The sequence below is a fragment of the Panthera tigris genome, chromosome C1 (genome assembly GCF_018350195.1).
Source record: "Panthera tigris isolate Pti1 chromosome C1, P.tigris_Pti1_mat1.1, whole genome shotgun sequence".
Taxonomy (NCBI): Eukaryota; Metazoa; Chordata; class Mammalia; order Carnivora; family Felidae; genus Panthera; species Panthera tigris.
Window position 1 is genome coordinate 149469689 of NC_056667.1, and position 21745 is coordinate 149491433.

The 21745-nt window shown below is 33.9% G+C and overlaps 1 protein-coding gene across 3 annotated transcripts in view; it reads left to right on the forward strand.

The window, feature by feature from the left end:
• PSMD14 (proteasome 26S subunit, non-ATPase 14) overlaps positions 1-21745 on the forward strand; it is a 98176-nt gene that overhangs the window by 56013 nt on the left and 20418 nt on the right. For all 3 annotated transcript variants that reach the window (XM_042994569.1, XM_042994567.1, XM_042994568.1), the window contains 3 exons: positions 1066-1136; positions 2125-2275; positions 16229-16336. In XM_042994569.1, the coding sequence (XP_042850503.1) occupies positions 1066-1136; positions 2125-2275; positions 16229-16336 (330 nt within the window). The remainder of the gene's footprint in view (positions 1-1065; positions 1137-2124; positions 2276-16228; positions 16337-21745) is intronic.

Below are 21745 nucleotides of genomic sequence, written 5' to 3' on the forward strand. Positions count from 1 at the left end.
CCTTTAAAAATGTTCAAAACAAAACAACTACAACAACAACAAAAAACACCTATAGGCAACCTACGCCTATAGGCATACCCCTGTTCTTGAGGATGCTTTCTCTATTAAGATTCAAAATATCATTTGTTTTGGTGGGAAGGAAGTGCTTAAATATTAACTGCTTTATTGAGATAGATTAAATTCCTGATGTTAGAAGAAAACCTTGTAGGAGTTATAATGGCAGTGATCTATCACTGGAGAGATGACATGATTGCCTTTAATTCTTCCATGTTCTAAAAATCTTTTGAACTAGCAAGACAATGCAGCATTTAAAAGACTTGGTTTTAGATCTCTAATGAAGAATTATTTGTGATTGCTTTTATATTTGAGATGATATTCAAAAGTATTTATTTGCCTCCACGCACTTGATCTACCACGTAGTTCTTACTGAAGCACTCATTCAACTTCCTCCTCTCCCAGCCCACCCCGCAAAACAAACAAAAACAGCTTTGGGAAATTCATAAACTGTTATCCTTCTTCAGAGTATTTATATGGCTGAGGAACAAAAAGTCTTTAGGTTATTGATTATTATAATAGCTGAATAGTTGTAGAACTTTGGATGGGATGGAAGGGATATAATGCTAATCAGGTATCAGAGATGGCACTTGGAACTATGCCTTGCCAAGATAGGTCTAGCCAAAAATAGTTGGTTCAGTCATTTGGTATTTCTGGTATTTGTGTGCGTGTGTGTGTGCATAGCCATGGCCATAAACTCTTAAAGGATCCCCAAAACTTAACTCATTAGCTAACAGCAGTTTGGTAAATGGCAATTTGAGAAGCTTTATTAAAGTATGGCTGATAACTGAATGACATAAATGGGAATCAATTATGAGTATCCAAGCCTATAAAATTATTTTGGCATCGCAAAATAATATACATAGGGGTTTTTGGGTTTCTGGTTTTTTGGGTTTTTTTTTTTTTTTTGGTAGCTTTTTGTTCATTTAGATTGTTAAAAAAAAAATAAAAGTTTCTGGGTATTTATTCACAGTTCTAAAAGCTAGTTATTTTTCTTTTTGTCTAACCCAGGGTGTCAGTGTGGAGGCAGTTGATCCAGTGTTCCAAGCCAAAATGTTAGATATGTTGAAGCAGACAGGAAGGTAAGTATTCTAACTAATTTTATAAAGGAATAATGGGAAGTAGTTTTAGAAATGTGTTTCAAAAATCTGGATGTTTATGACTGTCATACCTGGAAAAAAAAAGCCATGTACTTAATGTAAATTATCACTGTCAGTCCTGTGTACTACCTATCTAGTATCTCTTTCTTCTAGAATCAGAGAGATCTGCCAATGAGCAAACTGCCTCATGTTAAAATTCTCAACCATCACATAGTAAGCTTGGGCTGCAGCTTCCCTGTTCAGCATATGGAGTTACTGTCTGGTCATTTATAATTGAAAGAGCTTGTATGTTCCATATATTGGAGAGTTGGGACTAAATAAGATTCTGGCTATTTAATTATATTAGGCATATGATTTTTAAAGACAGAGAAAGTAGAATTTAGATATTTTTCAAGTTTTTCCCCAGATTAAATCTCTCAATAGTTGTCATTCTCTTGCTCAAATTCTTCTACTGTGGAAGAAACTTCAAAATTAATGTTAGCAAAAGGCTCAGCAGCTGAGCAGAACAGTGCAAATTGGTTTTTGACTGAGTTCCTAGTTCTACTGCTGGTTTAATTGATATTTAATCCTTTCACAACAGTGGATCCTGGTGTCCATTGTTAACAATGTACTCTGCCTGGAAAATCCTATTCCCAGAGCTAAGGAGTTAAAGAGTAGATATTTACTTGAATGCTGAAAGGGTAAAAACTGGCTCAGAGAAAGTGTGGTAACAAGGTGAAAAACTGAAAGCCGTATCTACCACTGCTAATGTGCATCTCTTAATGATAGCACTCCTTTGTCATGCTTATTCATTTCCATGTTTTCTGGATAATATGGTGTATGATTTCAATGTTTCTAATGGTGCTTTTTCACACCTGTGTGTTTTTCATCTCTTCTTCATTTATACCCTGTTAGTGTGTTGTTTCTTTTCATAGCATACATGTGTATTACTTGTTCTGTTCTGAACTGCTGAATGCCCTCTTTGTTTCAGGCCTGAGATGGTTGTTGGTTGGTATCACAGTCACCCTGGCTTTGGTTGTTGGCTTTCTGGTGTGGATATCAACACTCAGCAGAGCTTTGAAGCCTTGTCGGAGAGAGCTGTGGCAGTGGTTGTGGATCCCATTCAGAGTGTAAAAGGAAAGGTAGAGTAGATTCTATCTTTATTAGCACCTACTGCCACATTCTGTTTACAGATACATTAGATTAAAATTTCTTTTGTTTAGAGCAGGATTTGTACACACACAGAAAAAAAAGAAAAAACCCTAACTGTGTATTTAAAAACACAAACAAAAAACTGTACAAGTCGAAAAATGTGTCTTGGTATAATTAGCAATATAACTATTTGGAGATTTGTTTCTACTTTAATCAGCTAAAATTGTCTAATCATAAATGTTTATTTTTAAATTTAATTTTATTTCATAGATTTAGGAACATTAAACTACATAAAAGCCTGCTATGCACATTTTATTATTATTTTAGTAAACATTGTTTTATCTTCCTTTATTTTAAAATGGTGAATTTGGGATTGGCACAACATTTTATGTCTCTAGTTAAAGACTCTCTGTTTTGCAGACATTGTATAGAACATATTCTGGAGTTGGATGTTCCAAATGTTTTAGACAATGAAAACTTGACCCAAAGACTTGGTATCAGCCATTCGCATTTTTGGAGTGAGGACGCAGATGAATGATTAAATATGCTAAATGATTCAGAAAAGAGATTAACTTGCAAAGCATATTGGGTTATAGTTGTTCTTTGTTGAAATCTTTTGTTCTTGTTTAGTTCTTTTTTTCCCCCCCTTCGTTCTCTCTCTCTCTCTTTCTTTTTTTTATTTCTTTCTTTCTAGCCCCATATGCCATTTTCCTATTTCCTGCCTCATGACAGCAGGGAGCAGCTCTATTATCACCTTCACAGAGCTGTCTGCAAATGTGAGAGGCAATTCGATTTTGCTCAACCACAGGGAGAGTGGATTAGAAAAACTACAGAACATACAGAAATTGGCTAGGTGGTTACTGCTTTAAAATACTGCTGAGGTGTCTTGTTTGAGCATGTACTTCCATTGTAGTGTAGAATAATTGTTAAAATCACAATACATTTATGGAATCCTTTTTATGCAGCTTTTACAAATAATTTTTAGAGCACTTAAAAATAAATATTAGCTTGCTATCTATCAGACCTGAGATTTGCTAGTATTGCAGATTACATTTATATCTGCTCACCAGCTCAAACAAACTAAATATGGCTATTAAACGTGGAGTTTTTATCTGTTTTGAATTTGAAGTTGAACACTTTCTGACATCCTATTATTATGACGAATAAAAATTGAGGTCTTCCCTAAATCATGATCCTATTAGAATTGATTTAGTTTTTCAGAGGTGGAAACTAGCCACAAAAACAATAATAATAGAAACCAATGTAGTAGATAATTCAAAGAGGATCACTTCTGATGCTTTCTGTATACCTGTATTTCAGTTTATTCTTTTTAAAACTATATTGTTACTTAACTAATACAGATAAAAGGAGTTAAATCCTTGAATTTTGTTAGTTTTATGAATTAAAATACAGTATGATACTTCCTAAGTTTAATTCTCTGATACGGTACCTTTTTAATAACTCACAATTAACTCATTTAAGTAATAATTATTATTTTAGAAATATAACAGTTATCCAGTTAAGTACCCCCACCATAATATTTACAAAAGATAATTGAAGCTTAATTTTAAGTATAATTAGAGTTCTGTCTTGTTTATAGTATCTTGATGTCAGTTTTAGTTTCTAAACCTAGTTTAGGTATTATATAACATTGGTATTTGCATTGTTTATTTCTGATTAATCATAATTCATGTTAAAAGAATGACTTTCATTAAAACACTTGCATGACAGGACTGTTGTTGTATGGTAAATGTAGTTATTTTTTCAAAATAATATATCTAAAATTACTTTATAAAATCATATGTATCATTGTCTAGTTTTACATGTCATAAAAAATATTTTTGAAAAATAGAGTATAAGTATCTGTCATCGATGATTCACATCACTTCTTGCACCCAACATAGATTCGTATAGTTAATATTACCTGAAATAAGGATCTAGTTCTTTCTCAATAGTGTAACTTCATCTGTAGGATGTCTGAGTTTGGTTATAATTTATGGTTCTTTTAGTGTCAAGACTTCTCAAAGCTGTAAGCCAAACTTACGTGTATAAACTTAAAAAAAAAGAAGAGTAACATAGGATTCTCCCTCTCCCTTTCCCTGCATGTGATTTATCAAAGCTGTCAAAATATTTAGCAAAACAATGATTAGATCAAGAGTTAAAATGACAATCTATATATAAATTATTCACATTGAGTCTCTGTTCACTTAATACCTCTTTCCTGTATATTTTATATTTTCATTTTCATAAATCCCAATATTATCTGTTTTTGAGTGATGAGGTAATTACTAATTCTTCGTAGTCTCATTAATTCATAATGTTTGATTTCCTTTTATAGTGACTTGACTGTATATTTATGGAATTATTGCTGTGTGCCAGGTATTGTGGTGATTAAATTTTCAACTTGTCTCATGTATTCTTTAGTAATTCTGGGGATACAGGCAGTATTACTACTCCATTTTATCAATGAAAAGGTAAAAAAAAAAATTAGGGTCAAAGAGATTACTTTACCCAAAATCATAGCATTATTTTTTTATTTTTATTTTATAATGTTTATTTTTGAGAGAGAGAGAGAGAGAGAGAGTGCAAGTGGGGGGTGGGGGCAGAGAGAGAGAGAGAGAGAGAGGGAGGGAGGGAGGGAGGGAGATACAGAATCCAAAATAGCTGTCAGCACAGCTCTGAGCTGTTAGCACAGAGCCTAACGCAGGGCTCGAACTCACGAATTGTGAGTTCATGACCTGAGCTGAAGTCAGATACTTAACCAACTGAGCCACCCAGGCGCCCCCAAAATCATAGCATTATTAAGCAGCAGAACAAGGATACAAATCAGGTCTATAAAATTTCAGAGCTCAAACTGTTTTAATGGCTCTTTAATATTAGACAGTTACGAACTATATAATTAGAGTAACACAGAATTGGAAAATGAGTACCAGAGGTCATTACCACACCCTTTCTTAACTTATTTGGATAGGTATCACTTCCCTCAGTGTAAGTCAGGGTAAGGGGCTACACATTTTGTCTAAGTTCTCAATAGTTCCCTATACTATTTATAGTAGTTATTATTTATTAATTGATTTTTCTTATACAGTATTCTGTTAAATAAAAAAAAAAAAAAACAATTTAGACAGACCTGTTCCTGTCAGCTTTTGCGACATCCCTAGGGACAAACATTGAGACCTACGTAAATAATAAAATACACTATATGATAAAGAATCCACAGTATTCTGTATATTATGTAATCCTGTAAATGTTTAAAAATGATACAGGTAGAAAATGTTAATAACATGCATAATTTAAATGGAGAGTAAGCTATAGAAATTACTGGTGAGTCTCACTCTAAACTTCTCAGTGAAATAGTTAAAAATCTGTTTTAGTTTATTTGTAAAATACGCATATTCAAATATTCTAAACTTCAGTTCTCAAGTAATAAAGTGACAGCCTCTTGCTTAAAGTTTTGTTGTCTTGAATATATAGCCCACAACTGGACTTGATCCAGCAGCAAATTTCGAAGTTGTAACATGATTATACTGCATCCTTAAGGCAAAAAGAATGATGACTGTACAAAATCATAAAACAACCATGCAACTATTACTTCTTTTGAGAACCTATTTCCTTATCACAATTCCTATCAGTAAAATGTTCAGATGTTATCTGCTGTTAACAATCTCCATGTTTTGTTTCCTATTTTGAAAACAGTAAAAGAGAAAAAAAAAACCCTCATAACCCTTTAGTCCATATAAATCTTCACACTGGCTGGGTTTTCTTGAGAAATTTCTGTTTACTCTGATCAGAAATCCTGTTTATCAGCAGGGATTTCTTAAGTACATCTGATGTGCCCGTGTGCTAATGAATCTAAAAAATGTCTTTTTGTGAAGATAAGTCATATACATTTAGTGTCACTAGTGAGCCAGATAACATTCTGCCAATTATATGCTTGATAACCCTATGTTGCATACTGGTAGAATACAAATTATACTGATACTGCTTTGTTTCTGTAACTAAGTATTAAGGTGGTTGCTAGAGAGAAATAATCCAGCAGATACTTATTTGGAACCTTGTATGTGCCAATATGCAATAAAGTAGTACTTGCATAGCAAACATAGTAAATGGAAATTAAATTAGAAAGAAATTGGTATGGCTGCACAAAGTAAATGAAGCTTGGACTGAGTCTTGATAGCACATTACTCAGAAAAGATAAGTTTGTACCTTCTGGAGGAGAATGTAGAAACAGTTCTATTCCAGATTGTATACCTAGCCTCTTTGTTCATGCTTTTTCACAGATACATTAGAATGTAAAATGAACAGTTTTTGATGATGTTGTTTTTAGTCAGCATTTTATAAAAAAGATAGGACTTTGAAGAATAAATGCAAATATTGGAGGAAAGAATTAAGGAATGAACATAAGAGCTTACCTTTTATTTTCAAGAGATTTAGAAGGTTTTGTCTTTTTCAGGGTAAGGAGGGCAAATATTTTACTTATCCAGAAATTTTGTATTAGAAGTTTTAAGATGGTGGAGATTTTAAACTACTCAAAAATAGTTTTGTTTTAGCGTTTTCTTCTTATTGTCATAAAGGCAGGGCATAGAGTAATGAAGAGCATGGGCTTTGGGATCAGGCCTGCATTCGAATCCCATTTTTATCTCTTTATCTCCTCTCTGTAGTATGACTTTGAGCAAGTTGCCGAATCTAGAACTTCAGTTTTCTCATCTATAAAACAGGGGTTTTGGTACCTGTCTCATAGTATTATGAAATGATCTATGTAATGAGTAGGGTGTGCATGCCATACAGGAGATGTGCAGTAAGTGACATTGTATTCTGAAGGTTAAAATAATTGGTACTTTTTAAAGAGATTTACAACTATCATATTTAAAAATACGGAATGTGAATATTTCTGACAATCTTTTAAGAACAAGTCTATACATTAACTGACTTGCTCATTTTAAGAAGATGAAGGCAATGACTACAAAAGAAATGGAAACTTCCCCTGTATTTTGTGTTTCTTAATTTAAGAATACTTAATCAGCTGATTCTTTTAGTGAGCAGTTACTATTTTTCTGACATATTTCTCTAGGACATTCTGATGAAGAGAAAAATAATTACATTAAAATTCTGGCCTTTGAAATGCAGTCAAACTTTCAAGTGATTAATGTATTGCACCCAAAATTGTTTTGTTCATCTGCCTACGTATTATCTTCCCTACAAGATTGGGGCCTCTTTCAATGGGGAAATGTTTTCATATCTGGGAATTTATGTAGTGTCTCAGAAAAAAAAAATCATTTTCTTCATAAATGTTCATAAAATAAAATCAAAGAATGAATGTGTCAGTGGTCAGCCAGCCATTACCAGTTTTGGCTTTTAGCATATAAAAAACTGGTTAATTTTATGAGGTTTAGTAATTTTTATGTTATTGGTTACAGAGTCATTTATTAAATAAGTGAAATGTGAGATTGATAAGGTCAGTGAGCCAGTTCATAGATATTAGCCTTGATGAGTATGAACTTTGTGTAATGTAATCAGAGCTAGAGTTCATGTGTAACATGCTATTTGCCTTCTAAAGATAGTGAAAGGTACTCAGAATACCTGTTATTCATAAGTTTTTTGTTTGTTTGTTTGTTTGTTTGTTTGTTTGTTTTTTATTGGTATCCCATAAGGGCCAGTTTGGGCTGGATAGTCCTAATCTCAGATTGTATACACACACACACACACACACACACACACACCTTCATCTAGTTTTCCAGATTGCGAGAGAAAAATAGAAAATAGGACACATAAAAATTCTATTTCTACTCCTAATATAGCTCTGTGAGCATACCCATCCAACTCTTGGAACAAGTTTAGTTACTATATTATCTTTTGTTTGCTTCCTGTTTTACACTCTTATTATCAATTTGAAGTTTTATAAAATTCTCAGATTTAATTTGTGAGGCTACCTAAGAAATTATAGGTGCTAATGTGCCTACAGTATTCCCGATAGACAAGCTTAATAGTTTACAATACTTATTTAGCTGATATAATCAGAAATTGTCAGCTACGAATGTTAAAGCAATTTTATGTTTAAAATTCTAAGAAACATAAATCTTATATAGAACTAACAGTTCTTAGTATAGTTCTTTTAATTTATAGTTCCTGTATTAATAATGTAGTCTCTGACCTACTTTATTATTGTTTAGTACTTATTATGCATTTTGGGTGCTCTAAATCCACTTCAAATTAAGCTGTTTCAGTAAAGGTATAGGAGAACCTTTAAAACTCTTTGCATTATCTGTAAGAATATTATTTATTGACTTTTGATTCTTGAATACTTTTCTTCCCCCAATCTAAAGATCCTTGGTCATTGATTTAACAGGTACTTCCTGATCACTACCGTGTCCCAGGCATACACTGGAGACATAGAGAAGAACAAGATCTATCCCCTGTTATTAATTCCAGTATTGTGCCAGCAAATGGAAATCATAACTTTGTAGGGGAAGCTTTTCCATAACCCATATATATAGTAATTGTTTAAGATCATACTGAAATGATTTGACATTAGCCCTTGTTAATTGTGAGGATGTTTCTGTACCCGGGACTTAATTTTAATAGATTTAATATGTTCTTATCATTGGGGGTAGATACTTTTGTAGGTCATAGTTGATTCCTGAATGATTATTCTTAGATGGCTAGGAAGCTAATTAATAGATACCCAGTGCCACTTCTTACATTCCAAATTGCTTTACTGTATGCAGTTTTTATTCTATACGTAGGTCAGTACTTGGTGATGTTTGGGTTTTTTGGTTCAGTATGTCATGGAAGAGTACTTTATGAATTTCAAAACTGATCAGTGATAGGAGGTGGGAAGTATATATTTTGTAAAGATAGTGATTAGATGTTTATAGATAATGACCCTTTTTTGAGGAAGAATGAACATGAATGATAAAACTTTATATAAAATGCTTTCCTTGGAGCTGTTGGTTTTAATAGGTGTTTATTCTATACCATATTATGTATGCCAGGTACTCTTCTGGGGAATGGATATTTATTTGATGGTGGGTAGCACACAAAGCTGCTGTCATAACTGATCTCAGAGTAGTCTTTTCTTGTTTTGTGATAGGAGAAAGTGTTATATCAAATAGCTTCGTGGTGAAGAGTACTGACTTTGGCGTGTTGTGTATGTACAGATCATAGTGGTATCACTTGCTGGTTGTGTCACCTCATTTAATTTATCCAAGTTCTCTGAGCCTCAATTTTCTCATCCATAAATTGAGAATATTAATACTTACCTCTTGGTTGTTGAGAGATTTAAACAAGATAATTTCTATACAGTATTTAATTAATAAGCTCAATAAAAATACGAAAATGATACACAACAAAGTATTAACCATTACATATTTTTCTTACAAAAATGACCTTTCCTATTGAGAGATGGCAGTTTGAAGGATATGTTTGCATTTTTCTTTGAAGGTGATATTACTGCACAAGAAATGTATGTAAGTCCTTTATTCCTCGTATCCACCTGCCCTACCATCTTGTTAACATGGTTGAGCTTCAGCCTTTAGTCTCTAAAGTCTTTTCTTTCTCTCCTTTTTGTGGAACTGTCAAGAAGCATATCAACTATATTGCTTTAGTTTGTGTATACCAGAAAGGAATCTGAAGTCACTTGTTCATTTAATATAGACTGTGGGTGAGTAGCCACCAGATAGAATTGGTACTCTGAGTTGATATCACACCAGTGACCCAGAGATGATAGTCTCTTGTATCATTAATAGTCCTCTGAGAAGTTCAGTCTTTAAGTTTAGTGTTTATTTGTCACAATCTAGAAATATCTGTTATACCGGAGTGTCAAGATTCCAGGCATATTGTCATTTTTAAAAAGAGATAATAATATTTAGCATAACTGTATACTTTTTAAAAAACTTTAATTAGGAATTTTCCTAAGGAAATAGAGGTCTTTAAATGTTTCTCCCTTGGGGTGCCTGGGTGGCTTAGTTGGTGAAGCATCCGACTGCGGCTCAGATTATGAATCTTGTGGTTCATGAGGTCGAACCCTGCATCGGGCTCTGTGCTGACAGCTCAGAGCCTGGAGTCTGCTTCAGATTTTCTCTCCTTCCCTCCCTCCCTCTCTCTCTCTCAAAAATAAATAATAAACATTCAATTTTTTTTTCAATATTTCTCCCTCATTTTCTGTTGATGTTTTCATATGTCAAGTGCCTGCAGATGCCAAATTTATAATTCTGATTTGGTTTTGGAGTAGCTTTTTTCTAACTTTAACACTGTTGTAGTAGCAGTATTCTACCTTGTTTACCAGGTCAGTTTGGGTGTTCCAAGAAGCAGGTACCAAAATGGGATTAGTTGTGTAAGAGATTTATTATGGTAAGCACCTGTGATGGATAAAGGGGAGACCCTTCAGACAGCAGTACAGGTCTGACCCTGTAGAAGGAAAAAGGAAAGGTAGAATTGGGTAGGAAAAATACCAGACTACAACATGTTTCTGAGAAAGTTTCAGCCAGACTGATGGGGAGTCCTTGAGACAAAGTTGCCTTTAGAGTAATCCTAGGTTCTAGTACCCCCACGGTACTCATTCATTGGCTGGGAGTAGCCCAAGGAAAACATGACTTAAGGTGAACTCCCAGAAGATCCAAAGGTGTAGCATGTGGAGGTGGTGAGTCAGCGATGCTCTCTGAAGCAGGTTCTGTCTGAAAGGAGGTCTGAGCTGGCTACTCTGTGACTGCCACAGTTAATAACACTAAGAACTACAGTGGCAAGTACACATATATTTTATTTAATCTTATCACCAACTCTGTGAGGTGTCGTTCATGAGCAAATGGAGACATTGAGAGCGTAAATAACTTACCCTGGATCGCTGAGCTAGCCATTGAAGAACCACAATTGTAACTTAGGCAGGATTCTGACTCCTGTGTCTCAAGCGTTTAGGTACCTATACCAGACCGACTACGTGCATACCAGAAAAAATCCTGCTGAACTTACTGTTTGCATTTTTTGATGCATGTCTTCACTTGTCAAAAAAAATACATTATGCTAGTTCCACCCCATCCCCCTTTTCTCCCAGTATATTGAAGTTGTACTACAGATCTCTAGCTACAGTAAGCAGTTCTCCAAGGATGAAGAAAGAAAATGTACATACACATAGGAATTTCTTTTCCAGAGCTAAAATTGACATTTTATAAATAATTTCCGTGTTGCAAACTTGAGACTAAGAAATCACAGCAATTCAGTGATATGCATTTGGCATGAGTCAGTTTTAGTTCTTAGTGCTTTTCATTGGAAATGGCATAAAAAGTAAGATTTCTTTGAATTTTTTATGCTGTGGGCTTACAAGAGACAGAAGATGTTTTTCTCTTATAGATGTCTGGCAGTGCATGGCAGCAGAAGTAACGAAAGGGTCACAAACCCCAGCAGTACTCCCAGGTCACATGCACCCTTAATTTTTAAAGAATCTAGAGACAACCTAAGCAGTTGATAACAGGTCATTTCTAGGTGATAAAGAGTATTTGATATGGAGTGCTGCTACACTAGCATTTTTATAGTCATTAGATACGGTAGTAGGTGTATGTACTTTTAAGTATGTAATGTAATTGGTAACTGAATTACAACCTTTTTTCTTTTTTTTTGACATTTGACATTGATTTTGAGGTCTTAAAAGTTTTCTTTCAAGCTTTAAAAAAAATCTACTTCTGTTTATTTTTATGTAAACACTTTCCATAGTCATTGACTTCAATATAAATGCAATTGGAAATGCCAAAGGCAGCTACTGTTATAAGAGAGACACGGAGACGTAGAGATTATAATTCTAGTAACTACTGCCAAAAGTGCTTATGCATTTTTCTTTCAGAAACCTTTGTATTAAACTAATTTTAAGAGCTTTGCTTAAGAAGAGAGCCTCCTTTGAAAGTAAACATTGGGTTTACATAGGTTGATGCTTTAGAAATTTAGTCTCTCAGTGACCTAGCAGTTGATATGAAAATATGAATTTGCAAATAAATAGCATATTGGATAAACTGTACTATACTTATGAAAGAAGCCAAAAAATTATGGATTAAGCTTGAATTTGGAAATAATTACAGTTTTGAGTCCTAAACCAGATTCGTTATTAAAATGAAATGATAGGTCCTTGACCCTTGGGTGTGCTTGGAATAAATATGGAACACAGTATTGTTTTTAAAACTATTTTGCTTTTATAAGCTAAGACAGATGTACAAAAAAGATGCAGTTTTTATTTTGTATTGGCAGCTTCCAAATATTTAGTATCTATTTCCAAGAGTTGCAATTAGTAAAGCAACCATGGTACTGAAATCTGCACATCCCACAAGCTAATTATATTTGCAAGGTCAGAGTGAATACATATTTTCAGAAAAATAAAGGGTTATATAAATATGTGTCTTCTACTTGGCTGTTATATCACAGTTTGTTGATCTGGAGTATAATGTGTACAATTCACAAATTTGTCTGATAACAGAAAGTGGTGTGTGATTGTGTTTATTTTACTAACCAGTATATTCACAGCAATCACTTCCAAATATCTCTCCAGTAAAGATGTGTTAATTACAAAACAGACAAGGTCTTCTATTATATTAAAGCTACTAACAAGAAGACAGCAGGAATCACACATGTAAATAGCATCATCAACCCCTATTTTAGTCCTCTGTTTTGATCTGTGAGTTGCGCATAGACCAAAGGTGCTATTAAAGACTGAGTGTATGAAATAGGCAGCATTATATGAACAAAATTTATTCAACAAGAAAACAGACCTTTAACATGAATTTAACAAGCCTGAGAAATTATAAACTATCATATGCTGCAGATTCATGCAGTGATAATAAACAAAAAAGGAAAGTAAGAGGTTTCCCTAAGCTAGCCAAACTGCTAATGGTTTTGTTATAAGCTGTCTACTGTTGCAGTGACCTCTGAAAAGTCTCAAGGCACTTGTACCAGAAAAAATTAAATGGTCAGGCTGGTGGATAGATTCAATGTGGTATATAGGATTTCAGCATGGGAAGGAATTATAAAAGTCTAGCATCATATTCCTGAAAATATTCTTTATAGTTTAGTTTGGAAGTTTTTGTTAGTACATATTAATGAGGTAGTTTTTATGCAAAGAGTTTTGGCTAAATTACTATTTGGATTTATAAGATATAAACTGAACTGGTTTAATGTGTGTATATTTTAAAACAAACTGTTTAGAAAATTCATACAGCTCCAAAAATGGATTCTTTCCCTTGTCCCCTCCCCCAAACCTTAATTAATCTTTGGGGGTTCTTTGTGCAGTATATTGTATCTAAGATACCGTTCTTATCCATGGAGTGACCACTTTGCTGTCATTGTGTTGCATCATGCTGTAAATACATAAACATGGAGAAATGCCTTCAGCTTATACACACCTCCAAGTGCTCACCAGGGCTTTTTCTTGAATCTTACTGTGGCATAATTAACACCTTCTTCACCCATTGCTCATTAGTGCACTGGACATTAATGAGTCTATTTTGATAGGTTGCTCTAAAGGAGAAACCCACTTATTCTCACAGCGCAGAAGGCAATTATAAAATTGTACAGAAATTAAAATGTAGACTATATTGCCATATTTATATTTTTATTGCGTACTAAATCTAATTTTGGTCTGCAGGTTGTTGAACATGTTAGTTTCCTTAAGACAGTTGCTATAGCGATGGCAGCAAATTCCTTTAATCTTGGTGTAGTTAAAGTATTATTTTCTATTGGCTATCATATTGCTGTTCAGGAATTGTCAATCTAAGCATGTAATTTCACACAGGCCATCATTTATTAGTTGAGCAGTGTATCACCTTTAAAATGTTTTATTTAATATAATTTTTTTCTATTTTAGATTTGTTTCTAACTGATCATAATACCTACTTAGCTGGTATTTTCATTTCCTTTTTATGAAGTTTCACACCTGCTTATAATGTTCCAGAGAAATATTACAGAGATTTTTGCATGTAAAATAGCTGCCTGCTGTTTGTTTAAAAGTGTTCAGTATAAAAAAAATACATAGACATTTTATTGTGATATATGATGGAATTTTCATAGTTCTGTAGGATTGTTTTTTCCTACAAATGATTTTACTAAAATTTTAAAATGGAATCAAAGGTTTCTAAGAACAGTTGGGCCAAGATGATGCTTTGCTCTTAAGTTTACTGCAACACTTAAATGGTGGAAGTTCTTAATCCTGCATTTATTTAAGTACATCTGTCTATTAAAATAGTCATTTTTCTCCTTTTGCTTACATTTTAATTTTATCTTATGTGTTTTTTAGTAGAAAATTTTACTTCTTTGTTTTTTAAACAAGTGATTGAAATTTTTTACTAAAGCATGCCTGATATTAGTACCTATTTTTATTATTGCTATATGAAAATAAATGATTAAAAAATTTTAAGTATAAGCAGGAGGTATAAACCTAGGCCATATTCATTTGTATATAAATGTGAAAGTTGAGTCTGAATTTCAGTTATTGTAGAGGAAAGAAAAAAGTTTCCAAAACTATTAAATCATGTATGTTCTGGGGATACTTGGTTTTATTTTGAGGCAGGAGGACTCTTTGGGGAAATTCAGACTGTTAGAAATAAAAGCAAAATTCAAAGTTGATTTTTTTTTTTTTTTTTTTTTTTTTGTGGCCTGCTGGAGTGGATACTTCTTGTAATGCTTCGGTCTAAGTTTGTATTCTTTGATACTGTTTGTTGACCCTTCATGGTAGCCTTTTAGAAAGGGTGATTTTCTTTTTCTTTCTTTAGATTTTGTTCTTTAGTGTACAACATGCATATATAACTCTGAACAGATTTTTCAGATGTGATTAGATTTCATGTGGCTTAACTTAAAAATAAATTTTATTTTCTACCTCTTACTCAACTAAACTTACTCAACTATACTCAAACTAATACAGATGGGAAACAGTCTAGTTGATGGCTGCTTTTATAACATTAATAAATCTCAGTTAAAGCACCTTAAAGGCAAATGTAGAAAAATACATTATCTTGCTTAAAATTTTTTTTATGTGATGGCAGTATTGAGTTTATTATCTAGGTAATTGATTTAAATTCCCAGAAAGAAGTATCTGTCTTAAGTCCCAGTGCTTTACATAAAACTTAAACGAGTTCTATCAAATCCATGACAATGAACAGAAAAAAAAAATGTTAGGATACTATGTGATGGTTGTTAAATTTCTTAATATAAAAGAACAGATAATACTGTATCATGTAAGACTATGTACTCTTTTTTTATGGAAATATTGAATACACTTAGAAAAAGATGATACCTACTGTTATTTCTGTACTATGAACTTAGGGCCATATCATTCTATACCATGTTCCTGGCTTAAAGCACAGATGACCTTGGTTTTTTCGTATTTGCCTCCTATTCCTTGACAGTGGCTTGGATATTTAAGGCCATCAGACAAGGTATAAAGTCTTTTATAGTCACAAGAAGTAAAAGGTATCTGACTAGAAGAGAATACGTGGAGCAAGTGCCTTGCTGGCTGTAATTTTGTTGTCATTTCAAGTACTGTGGTAGTATAATTGATGTGACAGGGCTGGGCTTTACATGTGGTCCCTTAGCTTGTGCTCACTTTCAGTTTTAGTTTCTCTTTGTCATTCATTTTGATTAGGTAAAATTTAGGTGACAAACATGCACACCAATGAAGGCTGTTTGGTTGTGTAAGTTTAGTAATGATGTATTTCAATACTAAAGATGCAAAGTTAATGTTTTTCTTTACTGCTTCATGAAAATTGCAATAATTGGTGTCACCTTACATTACAAGATAGAGGGTGGTGTGCTGATGGCACAGTCAGCAGGAGGTTCTTTTTTATTAATATTATAATTAAATGATTTTCTGGAAATAGGCCAGAAACAGATGCAAGTTGATCATGCCTTGTCCACTGTTGCTTGGCATCATCACTTGCTTTTTAAAAAAGAATTGACCGGACACCTTATTTTTACAGGTTGTTATCGATGCCTTCAGATTGATCAATGCTAATATGATGGTCTTAGGACATGAACCAAGACAAACAACCTCAAATCTGGGTCATTTAAACAAGCCATCTATCCAGGTAATGCCTGTATTTGATAATGTGTTAAAACTCTGTTTTACATTTTAAAAGCCTATTATAAATGGTCATATTAAAATCTGATACTTAGCATTTTGTTTGCAATTAGTTTTTCTTGTGCTTGAGAAAATGATTATGGAAATTCTGTTGCAAAAGTTAGATTTGCTCATTTATGAGTCCATTTTTTGTGGAGTCTTTAAACTTTCCTAACATAGTTTGAGGATACCCTTTTTGGGAGCATAGGGGAGCCTTTATCTTGAGAGTACCTTATGGCTTTGCATGGTTAACATTGTAGTCAAGGACCAACACAAGTTTCAGGTAGAGTGCGTTAGGTATCACTATTGATTGGTTAGTAGACATTTCTCATAGCATTAAAAATGGGAAAATTGATACACCTTGAGACAGAATTCCTAAATGGTACTTAAAGTTTTCTACCTTTTCTTTGTTTACTGTCCACATTTAAAACAAATTCTACAAAACATATCTGTGTATTACTTTTGATTCATTTATGTCTTGCTCTAATAATGTCAACCGTCGTTCTCACAGTTATGTGGGCATTTAATATCCTCCTGAGTGATTAATGTTTTCTGTGTATCATTCACGTGTCTCATTGTTTTTACACAAATCTTTATTGTTTGCAAAGATTATTTTAAATGTGTTTTTAAATGCACCACAAACTGTGTCTATATAGTTAATTGCTTCTCTGAAGATTAATTAAATGGACAGAAATACCAGTTTGGTTTAATAGAACACATAGGACAAAGACATTATAGTAGCTATTACTTCTTGCCTTCTGAAACCTTGCTCTGTCATATGATTGTCTTTGGGGAGTTGTGGCTTTGATAGTTAACCATGGTTAAGCCTGGGTTACACTCTGATAACTTTATGCCTTTAGATGCTTACTTTTGTAGCAGTTGCTCATCTGAAATTTTCAGAAGTGAAATGTTTTGTTTCAAAGAATTGAGGTGTGTTGCTTTTGCATAAAATTTTTTTACAAGTCAGGGAAAACTGCAGAGTTTAATGAGTATGAAATAAGCTACCAGTGTTTTTGATTGGGTACAGACAAGCCCATGCTTGTATGTTCCAGGAGAATATATTATTGGACCTGTTTAGCCTGTGATAATGACCTTTCTTATAAACCCCCATAGTATCATACTGCTTCATTATTTTTTTGCAAAAGGTTAAGTAGCATCTCACAATCCAAGATCATTGTGATTACTACATGGTATATTTCTGCCAGAAGTTTTTACTAATTGCAAGTCAACAGCCACCTGTTGCCAATTTCATGTCTTAAATGTAAACACTGCTTTTTAACTTTATAAATTGAGTAAAATCAATACTAAAATCTGTTTTTTTCTACAGCAGTCCAGTTTTTATTTTTCGGTGCTACCTTACAGTCTGTCATTTAAGGTAGACCTTATAAATAAAGCAAGTTCCAAACCCAAGTTAGAAAGACCTGTGTATATAATAGCTACAACATCATTGTTTTTCCTTTCATTTTAGTTTGTTTTGCCTTGTAATTAAAATCTGTAAATATATTTATTTCACAGTTTAAATAGCGCCCATCAGAATGTCATCTATCTGAGTGCCTTATAGTTTTAAGACAATTTCAGTACTAAAACACTCAAATGGGATTAAGCCAACAAGTGACAGAACAAAGCCACACCTTAAAACTATTTCTCCCATCCAAGTACTAACCAGGCCCAACCCTGCTTAGCTTCCGAGATCAGACGAGATCGGGCGCGTTCAGGGTGGTATGGCCATAGACAGAACTATTTCTTAATTTTCTAAGACAAGCTAGAAAGAAAGCAACTCAGAAAAATCTGAAATCAATGGTAATATTTATAATGGACTTTTAATATATGTTAGCAGAATCTTTGACTTGGGGATCAGGAGCCTTTCCAAAAGGCTTTTATTTTGAAGGAAAATTAGTTCGTGTTAAGAGGGGCCTTCCTCCTAAACCAACTTCTTTGTAACTGGGGATAGAAACCACTTATGCTGGTGGTTACTAATGCTTCTCTAACATTGATTTTTTTTTCTGTTATACTTACAGTAGTGGGGAAAATTATGATTATTTTATAGATTACTGTTTAATAATTTGAGGAAAATTCAAAATATGTTAAGAAAAAAGGTTATAAAATAGGATATAAAGGTTCTCTTAGCAAATACATATTTTACAAACTGTGCCTATGTATCTATACCAAGATATTAGTATTGATTACTTTTGGTGGTGGCATTATGGAATTTTTTTCCTGTTTTTCCTTTTCCGTGTTTCCTAAACTTATTACTGTGAAACGTTTATTACTTAAAGAAAACATTATTTTGAAAACACGAAAACAGGGTTGAAATAGGTACCATAAAACAAAGCTAATAGACAAAGTTTATGTTAACTTCCATGTTTTAAATAAGGGAAGCCATTTTAATCCTGATAGGCAGAAGTATAGTGCCCACCCTATGGACTTTTGTTTTAATATATGAGACTTTGTATTATTTTGTCCTTGGAATATTTGACCATTATTGTCAAAGGTAATAGGATTGAGAGTTAACAAGCATTTTATTTTAGTAACTAAAAATTTTAAACTATATTCCACTGACACTATTCAGAGCATTTCAAATCTTTGAGAACCATAGTATAAGTGAAGCTTGGGTTGTGAACTGCATGGAAATTTGGTAACTTTTGATGCACACATGCATTGTGCAGGGACCGTGAGCCTCTAAGTGTAGCCCTGAATACAATTGCATTGTCTAACAGAGTTAAGCTGTTTGAAAAACTTTTTTTTTTTTTTTTTTTTTTTTTGGAAGAGTTATAAAACTGTTGCCCTGGAAGGAACCATTGAGGCCCAGAAAGTTCAAAATTTGCCCAGGTTTCATAGTTAATTAATGTAGGAACTGATATTTATAACCTGTGCTCCTGGTTCTTTATACTGCACTTGGAATTTAATTAAATAATGAATTTTAGCACAGATAATATATTTATACAGTTCAAAATTTAAAAGGTACAAAAAGGTAGTTAGCAGAATTTGAATAAATATTTGAATAATTCAAATGGTGATTGATTTTGAAGTTTATTTCACTGTAATGATTACTTGTATACTTGTTTTGAATTTGTCATGCCAATAAAATTATGAAGCTCTACTATAAAGATGAACTAAAACAGCATAGAAGTAACCTGGAAGTTAATCAACAGATCTCAAAACTCCCCTTTGTCTATGGGGACATTCTTAATCTAGAACAGATAGCACCTTACTCTGATAATGAGTACCAACCTAGGCAGAATTTTCTTCTTGAAAGGTTACAGGATTTGAGCATAGAAAACCAGGATCAGGATATACAGGAAGCACATAAATAAGCTAAATGCTGTTAGTAAATCCAAAATATACTATCATAGAAACAGTGTTGTAAAAGGTGGCTGGTTTCCCAGGCCAGCCACTGAAAGCTTATTTAGCCCATAGTATACAATATTATAGAATAGAATCAGACTTTTATAACATTGCTTCTCTGAGAAACTGTTACGGATTTAAAAGAAAAAAATTTTTTAATGTTTATTTATTTTTGAGAGAAAGAGAGCATGAGGGGGAGAGGGACAGCGAGAGAGGGAGACACAGAATCAGAAGCAGACTCCAGGCTCTGAGCTGCCAGCACAGAGCCCGATGTGGGGCTCATACTCACAAACCATGAGATCATGACCTGAGCTGAAGTCGGATGTTCAACCGACTGAGCCACCCAGGTGCCCCGAAACTGTTGCGGATTTTAAGTAGCCAATTAATGAATGAGCTTTGGGAATGAACCCTGTTTTAATGAAGATTTTCCTAAGTCCATCATATGTTTGTTAAGTGTAAATCAAAAAGTTATGTAGTGATGTTTTAGGAACTTTCCTAGCTGTATAACTTTCTTCTTTATCTCTCTGACATACTGTGGCCTTTTTTGTATATTCTGTTTAATTTGTAATTTGACCCTTCCAAATGGTTAGTTCTCTCTCTTGATAAAACTAATCTTATGTTTGGTATATGCTGCCTCAACTTGTCAACTAAATTGGTTAATTTTTTTTTTTTAATGTTTATTTATTTTTGAGACGGAGAGAGACAGAGCATGAACGGGGGAGGGGCAGAGAGAGAGGGAGACACAGAATCGGAAGCAGGCTCCAGGCTCTGAGCCATCAGCCCAGAGCCCGACGCAGGGCTTGAACTCACGGACCGCGAGATCGTGACCTGAGCTGAAGTCGGACGCTTAACCGACTGACCCACCCAGGCGCCCCTAAATTGGTTAATTTGAGAGACTTTAATATTCACTGAGGCTGAGTTTGGGGGGCTTATGTGGAAGGAGGACTGTACCTGGCCGAATTATTGTGATTTGGAATGTGCTGGTGTTACACAGTGCTCACTTACACAGTGAGTAAGTGAAACTGGAAGACTGCTTGGGGATATCATTTTATTTAAGCTTAAATATTTTTTATTATGATACCTACTAATCTTTCATGCTGTGTTAGTTTTACCTCTTTTATCTAAATAATGTTAAGTGAAAAGTAGGTAGTGCCTTCAAATCCCAAACTGTATATTTTAGCGGTATAATTACCCTCCAAAATGTAGACTGTGGGCACACTGGCTGATTTTTGCGTTTATTGGCTATAGGCGTTACTAGCTTTATGGCTGCTATGTAGAAGTATGTAGTTAGGGCATTGTACAAAGGCACTTCAATGAGGGGACAATTGGCAACTGAAATCTAGTGTTCCGCTCTCCACTTGGGCTTTATCCACGGGAAGGACTAGTACCTTTTTCTGATTCTTCTACCCAGAGGATACACTTCCTAATTTACATAAATACTAGTACATATTAAGGGAGGCCCTGATTAATTCCACTTTTTTTTTTTATTTTTTTTTAACGTTTATTTATTTTTGAGACAGAGAGAGACAGAGCATGAATGGGGGAGGGTCAGAGAGAGAGGGAGACACAGAATCCGAAACAGGTTCCAGGCTCTGAGCGGTCAGCACAGAGCCCGATGTGGGGCTCGAACTCACAGACTGCGAGATCATGACCTGAGCTGAAGTCGGAGGCTTAACCGACTGAGCCACCCAGGCACCCCTAATTCCACTTTTTGATCTGCATAGCACAGCATGTGTGAGCACTGAAATTTGACTCACTACTCCTGATGATTATTGAGATGAATAAGGATTTAATGGATACATTTAGTACTTTAATTTTGTACATCAACCATTTTATTATAGCAGATGTTAGGATAAGAATGGATTGTTATAGTACATATTAAAATGTTTTAGTACTTGGTGGAATAATTTTTGCTAGTAGCAAAGTTTTAAAATAAGACTGGCTATGCTTTGTTTTTATCCTGGTCCTTTAAAGTGTAAAGACTTATGAATCCAAGAATTTCCTAAGATACGTTGTGGCATAGTATGGTAGA